The sequence below is a fragment of the Lissotriton helveticus genome, chromosome 8, assembly GCF_964261635.1.
Source record: "Lissotriton helveticus chromosome 8, aLisHel1.1, whole genome shotgun sequence".
NCBI classification, from domain to species: Eukaryota; Metazoa; Chordata; class Amphibia; order Caudata; family Salamandridae; genus Lissotriton; species Lissotriton helveticus.
Window position 1 is genome coordinate 1,246,364,491 of NC_136069.1, and position 18,247 is coordinate 1,246,382,737.

At 44.3% G+C, this 18,247-nt stretch overlaps 1 protein-coding gene across 1 annotated transcript in view; it reads left to right on the top strand.

The window, feature by feature from the left end:
- Positions 1-18,247, top strand: part of HERC2 (HECT and RLD domain containing E3 ubiquitin protein ligase 2) — a 1,611,099-nt gene that overhangs the window by 721,638 nt on the left and 871,214 nt on the right. Inside the window, 6 exon segments of the mRNA XM_078658234.1 lie at positions 4,821-4,919; positions 5,021-5,189; positions 5,278-5,403; positions 7,581-7,689; positions 14,606-14,745; positions 15,911-16,101. Of these exon segments, the coding sequence (XP_078514360.1) occupies positions 4,821-4,919; positions 5,021-5,189; positions 5,278-5,403; positions 7,581-7,689; positions 14,606-14,745; positions 15,911-16,101 (834 nt within the window).

The window sequence follows — 18,247 nt, forward strand, 5'->3', positions numbered from 1 at the left end:
CTTCGGGATGGAGTATTCCCTGAGAATATTCGAGAGCGGCTCATTGACCTGTTGTTTGATTCTACCGTGTTGTTCCATGCCCCGGCCGACTCCCCCATCCAAAGACTCTTGGGGGGGTCTCTGCCCTCCTCCTCCTCCTCCTCCTGCTCCTTCTCCTCCTCCATCTCCATCTCCTCCTCCTCCTCCTCTGTCTAATCGTCCTCCATCTGCTCCTCAGTTACTTGTCAGTTGGGCTGCTTCTGGGCCTTCTTAGGCTGATTGTTCTGGTTGTGGAGTGTATTTTTCTAGCCATTGCGTCCTCGCGGGACTTTGGCATTGTTGGCCGCTGGACGGCCCTTTGTTAGTTATGTGTGTGTTATTGTGCAGACCCGGCCTCAGATTCGGCCTTCTGCTTGTTTGGGCTGCTTGCCGAGCACTTTTCGCGGGGTGTTTTTTTTTCCCCGTGGCACTTTGGAAGAATTTCCGCAGCAGAGGAAAAAACAAAGAGGATTCCCATAGTTTGGGACTTGCCATACCCTGTGGAGTAATGGTAGCTGTTCTATGGCTTGCCCCCTGCTTGGGGTTCTGGTCGCCTTCGGGTGCCTGTTCTCCATATTGTTGTGTATTTGCCTTGCTGCTTGAGGTCGTCTGAGCGGCCGCTCGTAGTGATATGCCTGGGCTCTTCCTCTCCCGACTCCTGTCCTGAGGGCTGTGGTGCTGATGTGTTCTCCATTGCCAGGCGCTGCCTGCTCTCCTCCGGGGGATTCGGGCTGCTCCGCTTGCTTCTGGCGGTTTGTCTGCCGGTGCTGTCATAGCTGACAGGTTGCTATCCGTCTGGAGTGGGTTCGCCTTCTTTTCCCTCGCTTCCTTGGGCCTTCTAGGCTTCTTCTTCCGCTCTTCCTGTCTTGGCTTTGAGCGGCGGATAGTTTGCCTTGTGAAGGAGTGGGATGCTTCGGCCCTTCCGGCCTTACCCTTGGTCTCTCTGTTGTGAGTGTGCGGGGCTCTTCTGCCTTCTTCTTCTCTCCCTCCTACCTCCCTTGGGTCGGTGGGGTTCTGCTTATGGGGGTTCCCATTGCCTGGCAGGGGCGAGTTCTCCCTGGTCCACAGCTCTGGTCCCCTGGTCTGTTTAGGCTGGTGGGGCCTTTCGCAGACCCTCCTTCCCTTGGGGTATTGCTAGGGTATCTATTCTACGTGAAGGAATCTGCGGCTAGTAGTCTTTATCAGAAGTACGAGTTACTTACCTTTGGTCACGATGTATCTGGTAGAGACGATTCTAGCCGCAGATTCCGTCACGGCCCACCCTTCCTCCCCTGTTTTGTGAGGACCTTTTGGTTGGTCGTCAGTGCTTGCCTCCCGGCGGAGGGGGGGTGTGCCTTCTGGACGGGTGGCTCCGTCTGGGGGCGGTTCATTCCTCCTTGGTTCTTTGGAGGATGGGATTCCGGTGCTCCGGTGCCTTGGTGCCCTGCTGCTCTGCCTCTCCTGGTTAGGGGGGATTTCTTCTATCCCTGTCCTTCCCTTCCCTCTTTTCCTTCCATTGCTTCCTCTGATATGGGTTCCCTGGCCATTTTTGCCCTGGTCCCTTGGGGGGTGTTGCCCTCTATACTGGGGTGGCTTGAAGGTTGTTGTCCCTGTCTATTTTGGAGCTGGTTCACTTCCCTGCTCATGTTGGGGGTGGTAGTTTTCTATGTGTACCATGACTTATATGCAAGTTCCATGTCTCTGGGGCACAGGGATGGGTGGCTGTCTTATGCTGGGAGGGTGGCGGCACAGGGCTCTTCTTGCTCTTTCTTCTTTCCCTGTCTTTAGGTTCTGCGGTGTTGTCAATACTCTTGTGGTGTGGTTAGTCACCGCTTCTTTCCAATTTTTCTGCTCTTCGAGCACTGTTCCCATGCTCCCACAGTTTTTTATCTGGTGATTCCGTGTTGTGGTGCGGAAAAGTTCTCCGAAGAAAACTGACGTAGGGGCACCGGGGCGGGTCTTGTATGACCTCGCTGATGTCACATACGCGGACGACGCCTGGGAGGAATCGCGTGATGTCGCCCCGCCCCCGGCGCACGGGGTTGCTGTGGCAAGAAAAGTTTTCCGGATCAAGTCTCACACCTCGAGATAATTCTACGTGAAGGAATCTACAGCTAGAATACTCTCTGCCAGATACATCGTTACAGACGGTAAGTAACTCATACGTTAAACCTACAGTGTTCTGTGGTCACCTGCCACTCAGGCCTGGAGATTGGGTATTGATGTCCCATAATAGAGAACTAACCAATGTCTCAAGGTCTCACACTAGCAGGGAAAGAGCAAAGCAACTCTGCTATGGCAGAGCACAGTAGGTGCAGAGAACTTTCAGAAATTCGGAGCATAAGCCCAGAGCAACCTTAAGTCATATGAAGAAATGAGGAATACAGCTGGGACTCCCCTGGCTGTAGTGAGTCTTCCTTTTCTGATGGTGCAGGCATGCTCCCCTGGCTCCAGTGAGTCTTCCTTTTCTGATGGTGCAGGCATTCTAAGTGCCTACACGTCACATTGTAACCAGGCAGAGAGAGTACACCATTGTGGCTAATATAATTACGTGCAAATAACTGGCTGGACTTTATGAGAGAAATTCCCACTACATATGGAAGTGCAGCCACAGAATGGCTATTCTTTTACTTTAAGGAAGTACATTAAAAAATGATTGCCACAGAAATGTGCATTTTGGGGCTTTCTAGGAGGATAGGGTGAGACCTATTGGCATTGCCAGTCCTTGTTTTATAATTTCGCAAAGAAATGTATAGCTGTATTTTTGATGTTTTACATAATCGCACATGGCAGTGTTTTATGGCTATTCCTAAGCTAGAGGGTAGGTTAATTTTCTTTGCCGAAATGTACACATTAATAATGCTCTGGGTGAATACATCAGTTAGTTTTTTACTTTCTGCTATTGCTTAAATTGTAACAATTGCCTTACTGATACATTGTTGTACATGTCAGGATCTGGTGTCCCCCCCATTGCACAGTATCTCATAAAATGGGAATAATCTTTGGAAATTATAAAAATGGCCCTTAATCTGTTTTTACTCTTCTTAGATTGTCAGTTGATGTATAACCATTGCTGTAGCTAATGAATGAAGACGTGTGCCTGTTTTTGGACAGCGTTTAATAGGATATGCATGTATATTTTTTCGGAAATGATTGACAATTGTAATTCGGAAGTAGCTTCACAATTTCCTGTGTGAAAGAGATTCTCTAAAAATGTTTGGGAAACACTGATTCTGAACTACATTTTGGTTCAGGGCTGCTAATGGCAGGCTTTGCTTTGACTCTTCTGCTTGAACAATGTTTTTATTTGTCTTTTTTATTTCTGCATAGGCACACTTGTTTTGGATTAACTGGAGGGTTTCTTTCTCCTATCTCCTATCCTTGTGTGTCTTTGGATTTTGTGTTGATAAAGGTGTACTACTCATTTCATCGTCTCCATCGTAATGACTAATTTACTTACAGAGCTCTGACCAATCCATCCCATAATCTCAAATTGGCAAAGTTTAGTCTTCATAGTGATTAAATTGACACAGAGTGGGATAACTCATTGTCTAACTTAGGAACCATACCCGAATTAAGCAGGCAAAATGTTTCTGATGGCAGTGCTGTCTGTTTTTGCAGAGGCCCTTTTATTGTCCCCTGAGAACTGAGACTGAATTCATTGTCCTCTATTTTGTCCATCTGTCAAGTCCACAAAAAATGCAGCTTCATAAACTTTGTCAAGAGATTAGATTTCTCTCTTATCAACAAATGCAGCACCATCACTTGCTGTTTCAGCAATATTGAAACAACTGAGTAGGCTGGTGTGATGGTAAGTTTGGTATTTCAATACACTAAAAAGCAGCTATTTAAATGGCCACATCTTATCTACATATGATATTACTAAAGTCTGTCAACTGAATATTTATTTGGTGATAAACATGATTACCTGCAAAGTTCGTCTGTTGCCCTCATGGTGACTCAACTGTAATCTTCATAACTCCTTTCCAGTTTCTTATTATCAGGACTTTCTTTTGACTTCTGATTCTTACCATTCATATTATTTAAAGTGACCACAGATTGAAAATAAAAGTATCCTATTCTTTTTAGAATAATCCTGCAGAACCGACAAAAGGTCTCTTGGTTATCCTTTAGTTAAAGGTCTAGATATCACCTCGTGGACACTTTTTGCCCCATCTATTATGGACCTATGGTGATCATGCGATAAATTGTCCTTTTTAATATGTGCTTCTGTATACTTTGACAGGAATCACTGGGTTAGGTGCAGGTACCTATGAAGCCAGGTAAAAAGCTGTTGATTCAGGACTACAAGGGTTCTGCTCTTCTGAGCATGTTCACTCTGAGAATAAAACTCTGTTTGAAGATCTGGCCTTGTGAATAACGTTTAACGTTACCCCTTTTGGGCATTAGAAAATGGCCTAAAACCATTTTTTAAAATGTAAATAAGTCAAGAACCTTCTAACTACTTTTGTTGTTGTTGTCGTAACATGCTGAGCAAAAGATTTGCACATCTTACCTCCTCTGAAGTTAAGAATGGTGTGATTCCCACAGTAAGGAATATTAGGGTTTATTAAATGTTTTTTGTTTTTCGTATCATTTTGACATTTTAGATGCGCCATACTTTTCTGGTACAATTGATAATTATAAAAAGAAGTTTATAGTACAGGAACATGTAGCCAAACAGCTTTTTCGCATGCATTTCTTTGCTTAACTGACTGGATGTGTATATATTATTTTTAATTTCTCAGTATTTCAGTTCTTGTAATGTCTTAAAATATTTTTAAATCCATAACATTCTTTGGATTTCTGTTTTTTGTTTTCAGTCAAACGGAGCTGTTGTCACTGAAAGCCAGACCTACAAGAAACGGGGTGATTTCTCAAGTAACGATGATTATGCTGTGTATGTAAGAGAAAACATTCAGGTCAGTACATTGGAGACAATGAAGGTAGCTCAAAAGTGATCTGTTTTATAGTCATTTTTAAAACTAACCGATGCTATGTGGTATGCTGGTTTTCTTTTCAGGTGGGCATGATGGTGAGGTGCTGTAGAACCTATGAAGAGGTTTGTGAGGGAGATGTTGGCAAGGTTATTAAACTTGACCGTGACGGACTTCATGATCTTAATGTGCAGTGTGACTGGCAGCAGAAAAACGGCACTTACTGGGTCAGGTATATCCATGTCGAGCTGATAGGTGAGAAGAATGTTTTGTGATCCTTTTCTTTTATAATTCTTGATTAAGCAAACTGGAATAACACAAGGATATATTCTGTTCCTCCCAGGTTTTCCACCACAGAGCTCTCCCTCTCACATTAAGATCGGGGACAAGGTGCGAGTGAAAGCCACAGTTACCACACCAAAATATAAATGGGGATCTGTTACTCACAGGAGTGTTGGTGTTGTGAAAGGTAATCTATATGCCAAAGTAACCCCAATAAATATGCCAGTCACAGTTGAAAGATTCTGTCAATGACCATAAATGCTGCAGAAAGGTTTATAGGCATAGCTGTTTTGTTGGTTGTGTAGCAACTGGCCCAGCATAGAATCTGGAATACCAGTTGAATAGGTTAAGAGAGGTATTAATGATAGGCTGGTAGTCTCTTCTCACATTCAAGATCGGAGGTATTGATGATAGCTGAGAGGCTTTATGATATGTCTATTGAAGCTATTAATTTGTTCAGTAAGGAACCTGGCAAGTAAGCCTTTCAGAAGGTTAGGCAAAAGTTTCATATTCTCACATAGGGAGACACCAGATTCAACGTTCTGCTCTTCTCATGGGAGCCATGCATCAGGATCTCCACACAAAATGCTTGACCACAAAACTGGTCAGTTTAGCAAACTCAGAATAACAGCAAGTTTCCACAGTTTGCCAGCTCTGCCTTCCTCGTCCACTGTATTAATAGCAGGTGGCACTCGCCAAAGACGTAACTCATTTAATGTTATTGTCCCACTAACTAGGCAGCTTGAGTATCTTAAAATTGAAATGATAAAACCTGAACAGCATTTTGGAAACTCAGAGTTAAAATAGAGGTATATTGATTTGTGCTAATTGTTTCACTTGATTAGATTTCCTGTTCATGTATTGCATCATTACAATGGTAAATCATCTTTGATTAATCATCAAGCAGAGTAAACACAGTGATGTAAATAAGAAACCCAGCATCATAAGCCATCATATCATGTCCTCCTAATTCATGAAGTTTAAAAAAAAGTCCATATTGCTAATATAAACAAAACCTCGAAACATCGTGCTGTTTGCTAAGCTCAGCCTCCATAGGTGAAGGAAAGGGTCAGCGGACATACAGCATAGGAAACGTAACAATTTATTATCATCTATGAAAGGCCAACTCAAATGTCCTCCCCGTTATCACACCTCTTAAGATCCCACTTCTACCCCAGTTAAATATCATTCGCTGCATCACAGTTTCAAATAAAAAAATCAAATAGATTTCAGAATGCCCATGAAAGCTATGGGAGATTTATGCTGAGAAAAGGCATGATGTATCCCTTGAAGCTCCATGCAAAGCCTCACTGTGTAGACCACTGAAGTCACTGACATTTTAGTTATAATCTCATTTTTATATCCATTAAATCATTTTCAGGCATGCAGGCTTGAGCCTAAATCAGGAGTAACAGGAGTTGGTTCTCATCTAGCATTATAGAGTTCCATGATTGCGGGCTTTTGAATTTGGTTGCTCCGGTTCACCAGCACCAACCTCTCCACTGCTGCCTCTTCCCCTCTCGGCCTGTATAATGCCCTTACAAAAGAGTCTATACTCTCTATAAAAACATTCGCCTCTAGTTGGGTGCCAGTCCTTGAGACTCGTGCTGCTTCAGTTATTCATCGACTGCTCACCAGGTTTTTGGTTCCTCCATTGGCCCCTGGGTGCAGAAAGATGTTGGTGCCCTCCAAACCCACTCCATCTCTCACTTGGCAGCCAGCTCTTCAGTGTGGTTGCCACCACCAACTCTGTAGTTTCAGCTTGAGGTTACTTCTTGAGTCAACCTCATCTTGCAACCAAAGGAACACCATTCTCACTGGCCTTGGAGGCTGATATGACACACTTACAGCTCTGGTAAAAAGTGATGCCAGCCAGAAGAGTGGAGAGTCAGACAGGCATTGCAGTAATTTTAAGCTTCAGCCGGTCCTTTGTGCTTTATATATATTTTCAAATGGCATCTAGTGACTATTGCTTTACCTCTTGACTACTGTGTAAAATGGTCTGACTCCACAGACTAAATCTCAGAGGTAGAATAGATTCTTATAAACTTACATGGTTATGATCAAGTTATATAACTTCTAGACGCTGAATGGAAAAATAATAGCTATTCCAGTGTACTTAGGAAATGCTCTTAGAAGTATCAAAAATGTTGGATTTTCTGTTATTTTACGTCTGTTACGGTTCTTACCTGTAAATCATAGTCTGTAGTATTTGAAATGAATATGGTATGTCCGCCCTATGAATTGAATTGTTATATGTGACTTTAATACATTTTTCAAGGGAGTGGAGGAAAGTCGTTTTGATTATAATATATGTTTTTATGTTGTACCTTGGTTGTATGATATTTTCCTTTTGTGTCATAGCTTTCAGTGCAAATGGAAAAGATGTTATTGTGGATTTTCCCCAGCAGTCCCATTGGACCGGATTATTGTCAGAAATGGAATTGGTTCCCAGCATTCATCCAGGTGTCACGTATGTAATTTTCTTCTGAATTTGCAATTTTTAAAAAACTGTTCAGTTCCTTCAACATTAATCAGTATGGGTATTCATTGGTCTTGAATGATATTTCCCAGCATTGTTACCACTCAGACAAGCCCACTGTCCTCTACAGCACAATATGTTTTGTTTTTGTCACTTTCACCCTTTAAAAAATGTTTTCCCAATGTGCAAGCAACCAAGATCCATAAATTGGCCTCTTTCAGAATCTTCATGTACCCGACAGTTCACGTTTCCCTAGTTGTTTTTTTTTTTACTTGTCAATCATTTTCACTTCATGTCTTCCTCAGAGAAATGCAGACTATCCTAAATCTTTTGTGAAATCAGCACAGATGAGAATACTCTGAGGGCTATTTCAGTTGCACTTGTTTTGTCCACATCTGTACATGTATTGTTGAGTGTCTAAAATATGCCAGTTTTCTAAAATCTTTGCTATGTGTGAGCCTCACTACCCGCGTTGCACAGCTAGCCTAAGAGGTTGTAGTTGGTTGCACATGAACCCATGCGTTTAGTCACATGTGCAGGCTGTGCATGCGAGACTATCAACTTGTGTAGCCTGGTATATTCGCACAACCAGCCTGTCACAGATTGGAGCCTTCAGGGACTTCTACTGGCCTGGGGTAATCATTATAATGTAATGGGCATTCATAATGTAGGTCTGTAGTGCTTTGCAGAAGATCTGTGGTACCTAAACTGTATTACACGCTATAGGAGAAACCTCCACTCAAGTGCAGTTTTGTACTTCTTAGCCCAGTTCAGTGAGGCCTCAATCTAGGTGTAAACATGCACCCCAAGTGAAGGTCAACAGCTTCTAGCATGATATCTACCCTCCTTATGACACATAAAGAGTTTTCATATGTCCCTGGCTCAGCTCATAATCCGATTTCAGGCCTTTGTCCCTCTACTGGGCCAAGTTAATTACTGTACTGCCCACAGGCGGATCAGAGGCCTCCACACACAATAGAGCCTTTAACAGTGTTTGACTCAGTTCCTGGGAAAAGAAATCTGCATCTAATACGTTAATAAGGGGGAAGGATGTGGAATAACTTCCAGAGCTGCTGACTTTGGAACTGGGGAACCCTGTTCGAGGCTCGGCATCTGCTCATTATCCTGTGAATCTGTGCAAATCACTTGATCTTCCTGTGCCTACCAAAAGTAAATGTGTCCTTGTGTAATGTAACTGGTGCTCATGTAAAGCGCTCCAGCACCTTCGGGTCAAGTTTGCACTAGCTAAAACTCCAGGAAAATAAGAAAGAAGCTTGTCACATGCACTTGAGCTGGGAAAGCCCAGGCCCATTAAAAAAACAAAGGCGTGCCAAACCTCTGGATTCAAATACATGAGGGGCTCCCCTTTGAAGTTGTGATGAGAAGGGATTGGGCAGCTGGCTTAGAGCACTAGGCTCTCAGAGAAGCTCTTTCTTCAGGCAAATGTAAGTCTCCATATTGGAATGTCCCAGATGCTGTGCAGGATGGTAGGGACATGGGTGGAGTGATGTAGCATCCTAGGATTGGTCAAGGGTCCTTTGCTTCTAGAACTTTACCCCCCCCCCCCCTTAAAAGTCCCTGCACAAGAAAGAGATAGATAAGAAGGCACTGGATCTGAGAGCAACAACAGTGAAAGAATGCCCAACTGGAAGAAGAAGCCACCTGATGACACTGAAAGAATGAACGAAAGGACTTTAACTCCACCTTTTCCCAGAACTCGGATGGGTGTCTCCATGCCCAGTGGTATTGGCTCACATAGGAATAGTTGGGGGAATGGACCTGTTGGGGGACCCTGGAGGGCTCCCATGACACTTCTGCGGATTGGTCCTACAACAAGGTGACCCTATCAGGTTACCACTTACTTTCCTCAGCAGTTTAGGACATTTTGAGGGTACTCTAGGGGTCTGGTGTATAGGCAATGTCAGTCTCCACAGCCTCTGCTGCATTTTTCCTATTGCTTTTCAGGCTGTGGACATGGATCTGGCAGGCAACGTGCAGACCAGCAAGGGTACCAACACTGGGCAAGGACAGGTCATTGCTGTCACCTATTTTACAGGGTATCAGCTGTGAGGTATGTAATTCAATGTATTAACATCCCCGTAGGAGTCAATGAGTGTCTCTCTCCATTGTGTCAGGAAACATGAACCCCTTCTGTGCAAGACCAGGGTCACCCGATCCATCTCCCATGTGAGGATGTGAAGCAGTCGAGCTGGCTTCTCCCAGTAGTGTGGGGGATTTCACAGCCAAACATGTTGTGTAGGAGGACCAGCCTTGACAAAGGTATCAAACTGACCTTCTCCGAGTTGTCAAGAGTGCTCCATACTGCTGACCAGTAATCATTGAGCGCCGGGTAGGACCATAAGATGTGTACCATGTCACATCCCCCTGTCCTTATTGCCAGCAATCATGGTGCCCCAACACGCCCACCCTGTGCAACCACACCGTGGTTCAGTATCAATTGTGCAGCATAGGATAGTTTCAACCTGAATTCTCTGAGAAATTAATCGTGGGTCTCGAGAAGCGATCTCCAGCTATCGGGGAGGGTGTGTGCCCCACTGCTTCCTGGCAAAAAAGCTGAAATGCCTCCAGGGAGTGTTGTGAAAAGGCAGCATGGATTAGAAGATTTTAGAATCGGGATAGCGCCCCTGAGGCGTACCCCGAATAGTAAGTTGTCTATCTAATATTTCCCAGAGGTTGTGGTAAAGCTGAAGGAATTTCCAACAGGCCATTGCCTGGAGACCATATTCATGGGAAGGATCATCAAACAACTTGAGTGAATTACTAGAGAGCAACTGATCAAGCATGAGTATGCTGACCTCTCTCCAGGACGACACCCTTGTGATTAGGAGTCCCTGCTAAGTTTATCTTTGTTTGTATATTCAGGCGCCTTATGCAAAAGAGAGCGTTGAGAGAAGTTACATCTCAGGCGGATTGGGATCTCCATTATAGAGTTATATCACTCGAAGTTAGGAGTGTATATATTGTGTGATAGGTCATCCATTGAGATCTATCTATGGGTACATGTTTTTGTATATATATGTAATGTATAGATTGTATTGGTGATTTGTATATAATGCATTGTAATGTGTGTATATAGTGAATTTGTTTTCTCTTTTATATATTTGTTTTGCGCCATCTCCTTTTTTTGCTTGTTTATACGTCCTCAGAATTTTTGTAAGTGATTTGTTATATATTTAGTTATATAGAACAGGATAATTTATCTTTTCATGTTCTAAAATTATAAATTGAATTTATCCCTCAATACTAGTTTGTTCTACTTTTTCATCTTTTGATGCTCCTTGTCCAGGTATGGGAGGGTAATGTGGACATAACCCCTGTTTTTGTTCCACCTCTCTCCAGGATGGTCATGTGATCATCTGGCCACTAAAACGTATTCTTGCATTGGTGCAGATAGCGGCTGCTGTATGGATCCATGGGTCTACCTCAAAGGACTTGTGTGCCTTCTTCTAGATATGAAACATGCATACAGTGATGGGGTTGGCAATTGCTTACCCCTCTGTTTGTGCAGCATAAAGGATGTCAAGAGTGGCCCCAAACTGCAGTATAGTTTTCTTGATCCTGCACCAGAGGTGTGAGTTTTGCTTTCCAAAAAGCTATCGAAAAAGTTCAGACTTCGGCCCATTGGAGCTGTCTGGACATTTGATCTATGCTCCTGATATTTCAGCCTCAGCCCTGGATCTCCGCAAGAGTAACTCTGAGGCTTTTTGGCCTTTAGCCACCTGTATCCTCGTTGTCAACTATTCTAGGTGGCATATGTGGCTCTGCAATGGAATCTGAATATTCAGTGGACCCAATAGCAACGAAACCTCTTGGATATCATTCAGATTTTCCAGGAGACTGCCCCCAATCTCCAGTGGTAGCTACTCGACTGCAGTTGGACCAGTGGCAGGCCCCTCACCATGACTGCTGGGTTGTGGAGATCAGAGGATTCTGGTTTTCGATGAAAGCCTGACTCAATATCAACTTGCTGCCATTATGAGCCTTACGTTTGGCCTTGAAGGCCTTCCTGCTGTGCATCAAAGGGAGGTTGATGCAGGTTCTTACAGACACCATCACCGCCATGTGGTATTGCAACAAACCAACCACAGTGAGGATAATTAGTGCCTCTGGAGTTGGTTGGGGAGTCACAGCATCTCCCTGATTTTGAACCATCTGATAGGGTCCTTGAATGGCAGAACAGACAAGCTCAACAGACAGAGGCTAGTGGACCTTAATGGCGACTACATTCCGAAGTGGCGCAGATTATCTTTTGGCAGTGGGAAGAACCATGGTTGAATCTTTTCACCACCGTTAAGAATGTGCAGTGTCATGTGAGTGAGTGCGGAAGTAGAGAGAGGGCGGCGTGCTCACCCTTAGTTACGCGAGAGGAGGGTTAGAAGCTTTGTTAATGGGGAGGGGTAGGGGACAGACATTTCCTGAGTTGGGTAGTTTTAAGCCCATGTCAGGGAAATGTGCGGAGGGGGGACCAGTTGGGGTTTACATTTTATTTGCACACTGTCAAATAATACAGTACACACGACCACACAGGCACAACATGGCAAGAGTCACCAAGCGTGACCAACAGGCGCCTAGCAGGGATTACGGCGGGAATCTACACATTAGCTCAGCGGACAATGCCACAATTTGACACTATCACAGTCCTCTTGTGGTATGTGAATTGAATGGGCTGTAAAATAAAAAGAGGGGTTGTCATACAATACCTCTGTAAACACTGCCCAGACCTGGTACTCTTGCAGGAGAAACACCTGCTTGGGAATACTTATAAATGCCTGTGAAGGGGCACTTCGGTCGGAGGTGGCGCAAGGTCTCTTTCAGCAGTGGGGAGAGCCTTGGTTAAATCTATTCGCCACCAAAGAGAACACACAATGTCAGCAATTCTGTGTTGTGGAATTTCCAAGGTAGCACTCGCTAGGCAACGCATTTTGTCGCGAGTAAAGTTACGGTCTTCTAGAAGTCTTTCTACCTATACCACTTCTGCCCAGAGTGCTGAAGAAGATCAAGCGCGACCGGGCCCAAGTCATCCTTGTGGCTCTGGATTGGGCACAAAGAGTCTGGTATCCCAAGCTATTACACATGGCCATCGATCCTCCAACCCGACTTCCTCTTCAGGAGGATCTTCTGTTGCAGCAGCGGGGGACAGTCCTCCTCCTGAACCTGTCCAGCCTCCACCTCCTCGCGTGGATATTGAGCGCTGACAGTTGATAGCCTTTGAACTCCCTCCCAAAGTCTGTGATTTTATCTTGGCAGCCAAGCATCCCTCCACTAATACTATACGCCTGCTGATGGAACATATTTGTGGCATGGTGCACAGAAAAGGCTGTAGATCCCCTTCATGCCCCTCTTGCTGAGGTTCTCTTGTTCCTCATGTCTGTGGCCCAATAGGGCTCTGCTCTGGGCATTCTGAAGTGCTACCTCTCTGCCATTTCAGCCTTTCTTAGGCTTCCTGATCATCCTTCTCTTTTCAATTCCCCTGTTGTCAATTGCTTCCTAAAGGGCATTACTCATCTTTTTCCTCCTGTGCCCTTCGTAATTCCTCAGTGGGACTTGAACTTGGTTCTTACTTAACTTATGTACACTACATTTGAGCTGCTTCATAACTGTCCTCTCAGACTTCTTACTTTAAAGACTGTCTTTCTGTTTGCTATCACCTCTACTCGCAGAGTGAGTGAGTTCCAAGCTCTTTCTTCTAAGCCTCCTTTTCTGGCTGTTCATCCGGACAAGGTCGTCCTCAGAACCAGACCTTCCTTTCTTCCCAAGGTGGTTACCTCTTTCCACATTGGTCAAACCATCACTTTGCCCACCTTCTTTCCACCTCTGCATCCTTCTAAGGAGGAAGAGAGGCTCCACCATCTGGATCCAAAACTTGCGCTTTCCTTTTATTTGGATCGCACCAAGCAATTCCGGGTGGATGACTAGCTCTTTGTTCCTACGTGGGCACCAAAAAAGGTTGGGCCGTGCACAAATGGACCATGTCTAGGTGGGCCGATTTGTGCATTAAAGCTTGCTACTCTTTGGCAAAGAAGGAGCCTCCAGTGGGGCTTCTTGCCCATTCCACGAGGGCGATGGCAGCTACCAATGCTTTAGGACTGGGAGTCCGCCTCAGTGACATCTGCCAGGCAGCTACATGGGCATCTCTGCACATGTTCACAAAACACTACTGCCTAGACAGCCAAGTCCGGAGAGACATCTTCTTTGGCAGTTATGTTCTCCAGGACTATCAGGTGTGAACTTTGTTCGCAGACCCACCTCCAGGGTTGGTGTTGCTGGGGTAGCTATTCTAAGGTAAGGAATCTATAACTGTCTCTTTCAGATGAACAAGTTACTTACCTTCGGTAACGATATATCTATAAGAGACATAGATTAGTTATAGATTCCTTACCTCCCCACCCATCCCCCCCGTTCTGTGAACTGACTTCTAGGGTCAGGGAATCCATTTCAGGGCCCTAGTTTTGTGTACCAGTGGTCAGTGTCTTGCAGAGCTCTGCATTTCTGGCGTGGAATGTTGTGTAAAGAACTGACGTCCTCACTCAAGGGCGGCATCTAAGTAGCTACCGTGAAGTCATCCTGGTGACCACAACGCTAACGACTAACGCCGAGTCGACCGACGCCACCTTTTGATGAGCATGGGTACTGCTGACGAAAAATTCTCCAGATCCAGTCTGATGCCTGGGGGTAATTGTAAGATAAGGAATCTATAACTAATCTGTCTCTTACAGATATATCGTCACCGAAGGTAAGTAACTTGTTCATTAGTGTGAGAATGTAGTTTGCAACAGCAACTGAGCCCAACAGTTGCACCTTCCAAGTAGGGATAAGGATGCTTGATTGAGTTGAGCATTTATCGTTTGTGGCAGCCTGTTTATTCATTCTTATTGTTTGGTACTAGGTGTGATGGCTGTCAGATGTTTCCCATCAACGGACCAAGGTTCAAGTGCCGAAACTGTGATGATTTTGATTACTGTGAAGCTTGTTTCAAATCAAGGAAACATAATGCCAGACACACATTTGGCAGGATAAATGAACCAGGTAACTATAAATTAGAGCCTTGAGTCCTCTTTCTAATTCAAGAACTGCCTTACTCAAATTCTCTCCCAACGCATCTGTCATTTTTTGTCGAAGTTCTGAAGCCTTTTTTTAAGCCTCAAAGACTTTTTTTCACATATGTACATGTTATCTGGTTGAGTGTGTGTGGCCTGTGTTAGCTGGGAACATGCTATTGCCACAAATTAGATGAGGCATATCAGAAAATGTGAAAAACAAAATCTGCAAATTTAAGGATAAGCTTGATCCTTTAAACTCGTTTTTATTAGGGCCTAGTAGAAAGAACACCTGTAAAAGATGCTTGAAATAACTGATTTAAGAGCTGATAACACACCCAATAAAAGATTCCTAAATCATGTCAAATTAGTAGTTCACTCTTTCTCTTGACTCCCAGCTGCTCCTCCCATCACACATTAACAGTATCTTTGCCTTTGTACCTTTACAGTGCTCCGCTGCTTTTCAGCTTGGTTAACGCTATACAAATACCACATACGCACAGTGTCTAAACAGAGATATTTAGCGCACAATGATAAGAGTATATTTTTATTTTCTGACAGTGCCATTTCATATATAAATGAAGCATTGGCAAAATCAGTCTAGGAAGCCTGCAGCAATATCATATTAGAGTAACAACCAAGAGGGAGCCTGCAGGAGTAGTCCAAGAGGGCTATAGTTGTAAGGTAGTCCCAAGCAGCCAATAGAAGTAGGTGTGCGAATAAAAACTCTGAGAGTCAAGATTTTATTGACAAAGTCTCAAACCAATGACTGTAAGAGGCTGTTTAAAGAAAGCCTGTGGTCAAAGGGATGGATCCCAACCCCACTCAATGTACATTGTAAGCAATAAGTCTGTTTCACACCAGTGCTTTCAGTACCTGGACCTCAAAATAAACTGGTGATGAGAGTCGAACCTTACAGTATGAGGGCCTGGGTAGGCAGATCCATACGTGTCCTGTCTACTAAAATTGCAATTAACTTTGAGCTACTTGAATGTATTCTGCTCCCAAGCGTGGTGGTTGGAATAAAATGTACTTCTACTGCCTTACACAGGATAAGGCTTGTTATATATTTTTTAACTATCATCAATGAAACAGAGCAATTTCAGTAATAAGTACTGATTATTCTCTCTTTTTTGACTGCGATCAACAAATAGGTCAGACTCCTGTTTTTTGTGGACGCTCTGGAAAACAGCTAAAGCGACATCACAGTGGTCAGCGTGGAATGCTGCTCGATGATTGGTCTCGAATTGTGAAAAATCTGAATGTATCCTCCTCAGTGAATCAAGCATCTCGACTGATAGATGGTAGTGAGCCATGCTGGCAGTCCTCAGGCTCACAGGGAAAGGCAAGTTTCAACGCTGCATGTGTAAGAGGTTTTCATTTAGTTTTGTTGGTTCTATGTCAGTACAACAAATCTGTCAGCAAATTATAACTAAATTACTAATGAACTAATCTTTAGTCTTAAGTCTTATAAATGCAATGTCTATGCTTGTATCTGATGGCCCATGCTTTTTTTCTTTTTATTATAATTCTTTTTAATTACTTATTCATCAACAAGTAGTAACAGTACAGAGGAATCAAGTTCAATATGTTATATACATATACATTATCAAACATGATAGAACATCAGTACAATGTAAGGACCTGGGCCCATGCTTTTTTGATGTTTTGTAAATGCATACTTCTGTGAAATGAACAAGTCACTTACCTTCGGTAACAATGTATCTGGCAGACACACAATCTAGCCGCAGATTCCTTAACTTAGAATATCCCAAACGAGTCCGACTGGATCCAGAAAACTTTCCGCAGGAGCACGTCTGCGCGCCGGGGACGGCGCCGCACGGCCCCGACCTGATGTCACCCACGGACTTGATGTCAGCAAAGCCACATATGCCCCCCTCCCCCCCGGTGTGCTGTCGTCAGAGTGTGAGAATATGGGAGCAGTGTGCGAAAATGATGAAAAAGGAAAAGAATTGGAATAGTGAAAAAGAGAACCATAAAGGACAGTGCCAGGCACTGTATCTTGAAAACTAGTAAAAGGAAAGAGCAGAGCATTGCTCTGAGAAACAACCCCACAAAAGCGAAGGCGAAACCACCTTTGGAGGTAGATGAAGATGTGAAAAACAGCATGCCAGACGACGGAAAGTCCACAACAACCATAATGTATAACTGTGAAGGACAACAAGTCCGGAACATAGGAGCAAGGGCAATTCACCACAAGATGTCTCCGGAGTGAGACGTCATAACCCAGATAAGATACCTATAGAATGTGGCAGAGCCAAGAGTCTTGAACCAATGGGTCACAGGGGTGATAAAAGAGCCCAAGGTGATGGAGAAGGGGAGAGTGGGGGTGGGAAAAAACGTGAATAGATCCCACCCTGTACAATCCAGGCATGGGTTTGGAAAGGACACATGACATATGAGCATACCGCCCAATCGGGAGAATGGACGGAGTAGAGCAAAGAAAACAGAATGAACCATTCTGTGCCGGAGTGAAGTTAAAATGTAACCCTCAGAAGTGTCAAGCCACCCAGAGGGAGGCGACTGTAGTAAGCCCAACCTGAAAGGTCCTCTCAGAACGGGGAGGACTGGCAGGCGTTAAGGAATCTGTGGCTAGACTAAGTTTTTACCAGATATATTGTTACCAAAGGTAAGTAACTCATTCATCTGATAGACATCTAGCAGCAGATTCCTTAACTTAGAATAGATACCAAAGCCATACCCATAGAGGAGGCAGGTCTGTGACTGAACCCCATCAAGTTCCCGAGGGTATGTAGACATCAACAAGGTGACGAAACATGGTTGGGACCATAAGCCAGCGCAGCCACACCAAACCACGAAGCTCAGAAAAGAGCGGAAAACATGGGGAGGCAAAGGCACCACAAGCCGTCTAAGAACAGCATGAAAACCCCGTATGTATACCGGGTGAGAGAAAGAAAACATATACTAGATATGTCGGTGTGAAAAGGAAAGTTCATGACTTTGCAAAGAAGTGGAACTGAACCTAGGGTCCGATGGATCCGCAGGAACCGGCGTGCTGAGCGTAAGTAAAACCCAGAGAGATGGCAACTGGTATGACAGAGTCCGCGCATACCGGTCCAGTATGCACAACAGTGGAAAAAGCACTGTTAAAACCTGCATCAGCTAAAATACGTGGCGCAGCATTGGCAGGATGCCAATCCATGACTAGAAAGTGCCCGGTAGTAGTAGAAACTGAAAACACGGCAGTACATAGTTGGTCTGTCACACGACATGTGAAAGGGCTGATGGCAACCAGCAGAAGCACCCAAAACAAGGGTACAGTAAGAACGATAGTCAAGTGAAAGACTGGAAGATACATAAGCATACTGTGCAGGTGCTGGAACCACACGATGTATAGCAAAGACCCTCCTTTAGGGTAGCATGAGCAGCCCAGATGCGTGAGACGCAATAGCAAGAATGTAACCGGGAAAGAGGGGCACAAGGCAAGCTGGACACCCATAGATGAGCTC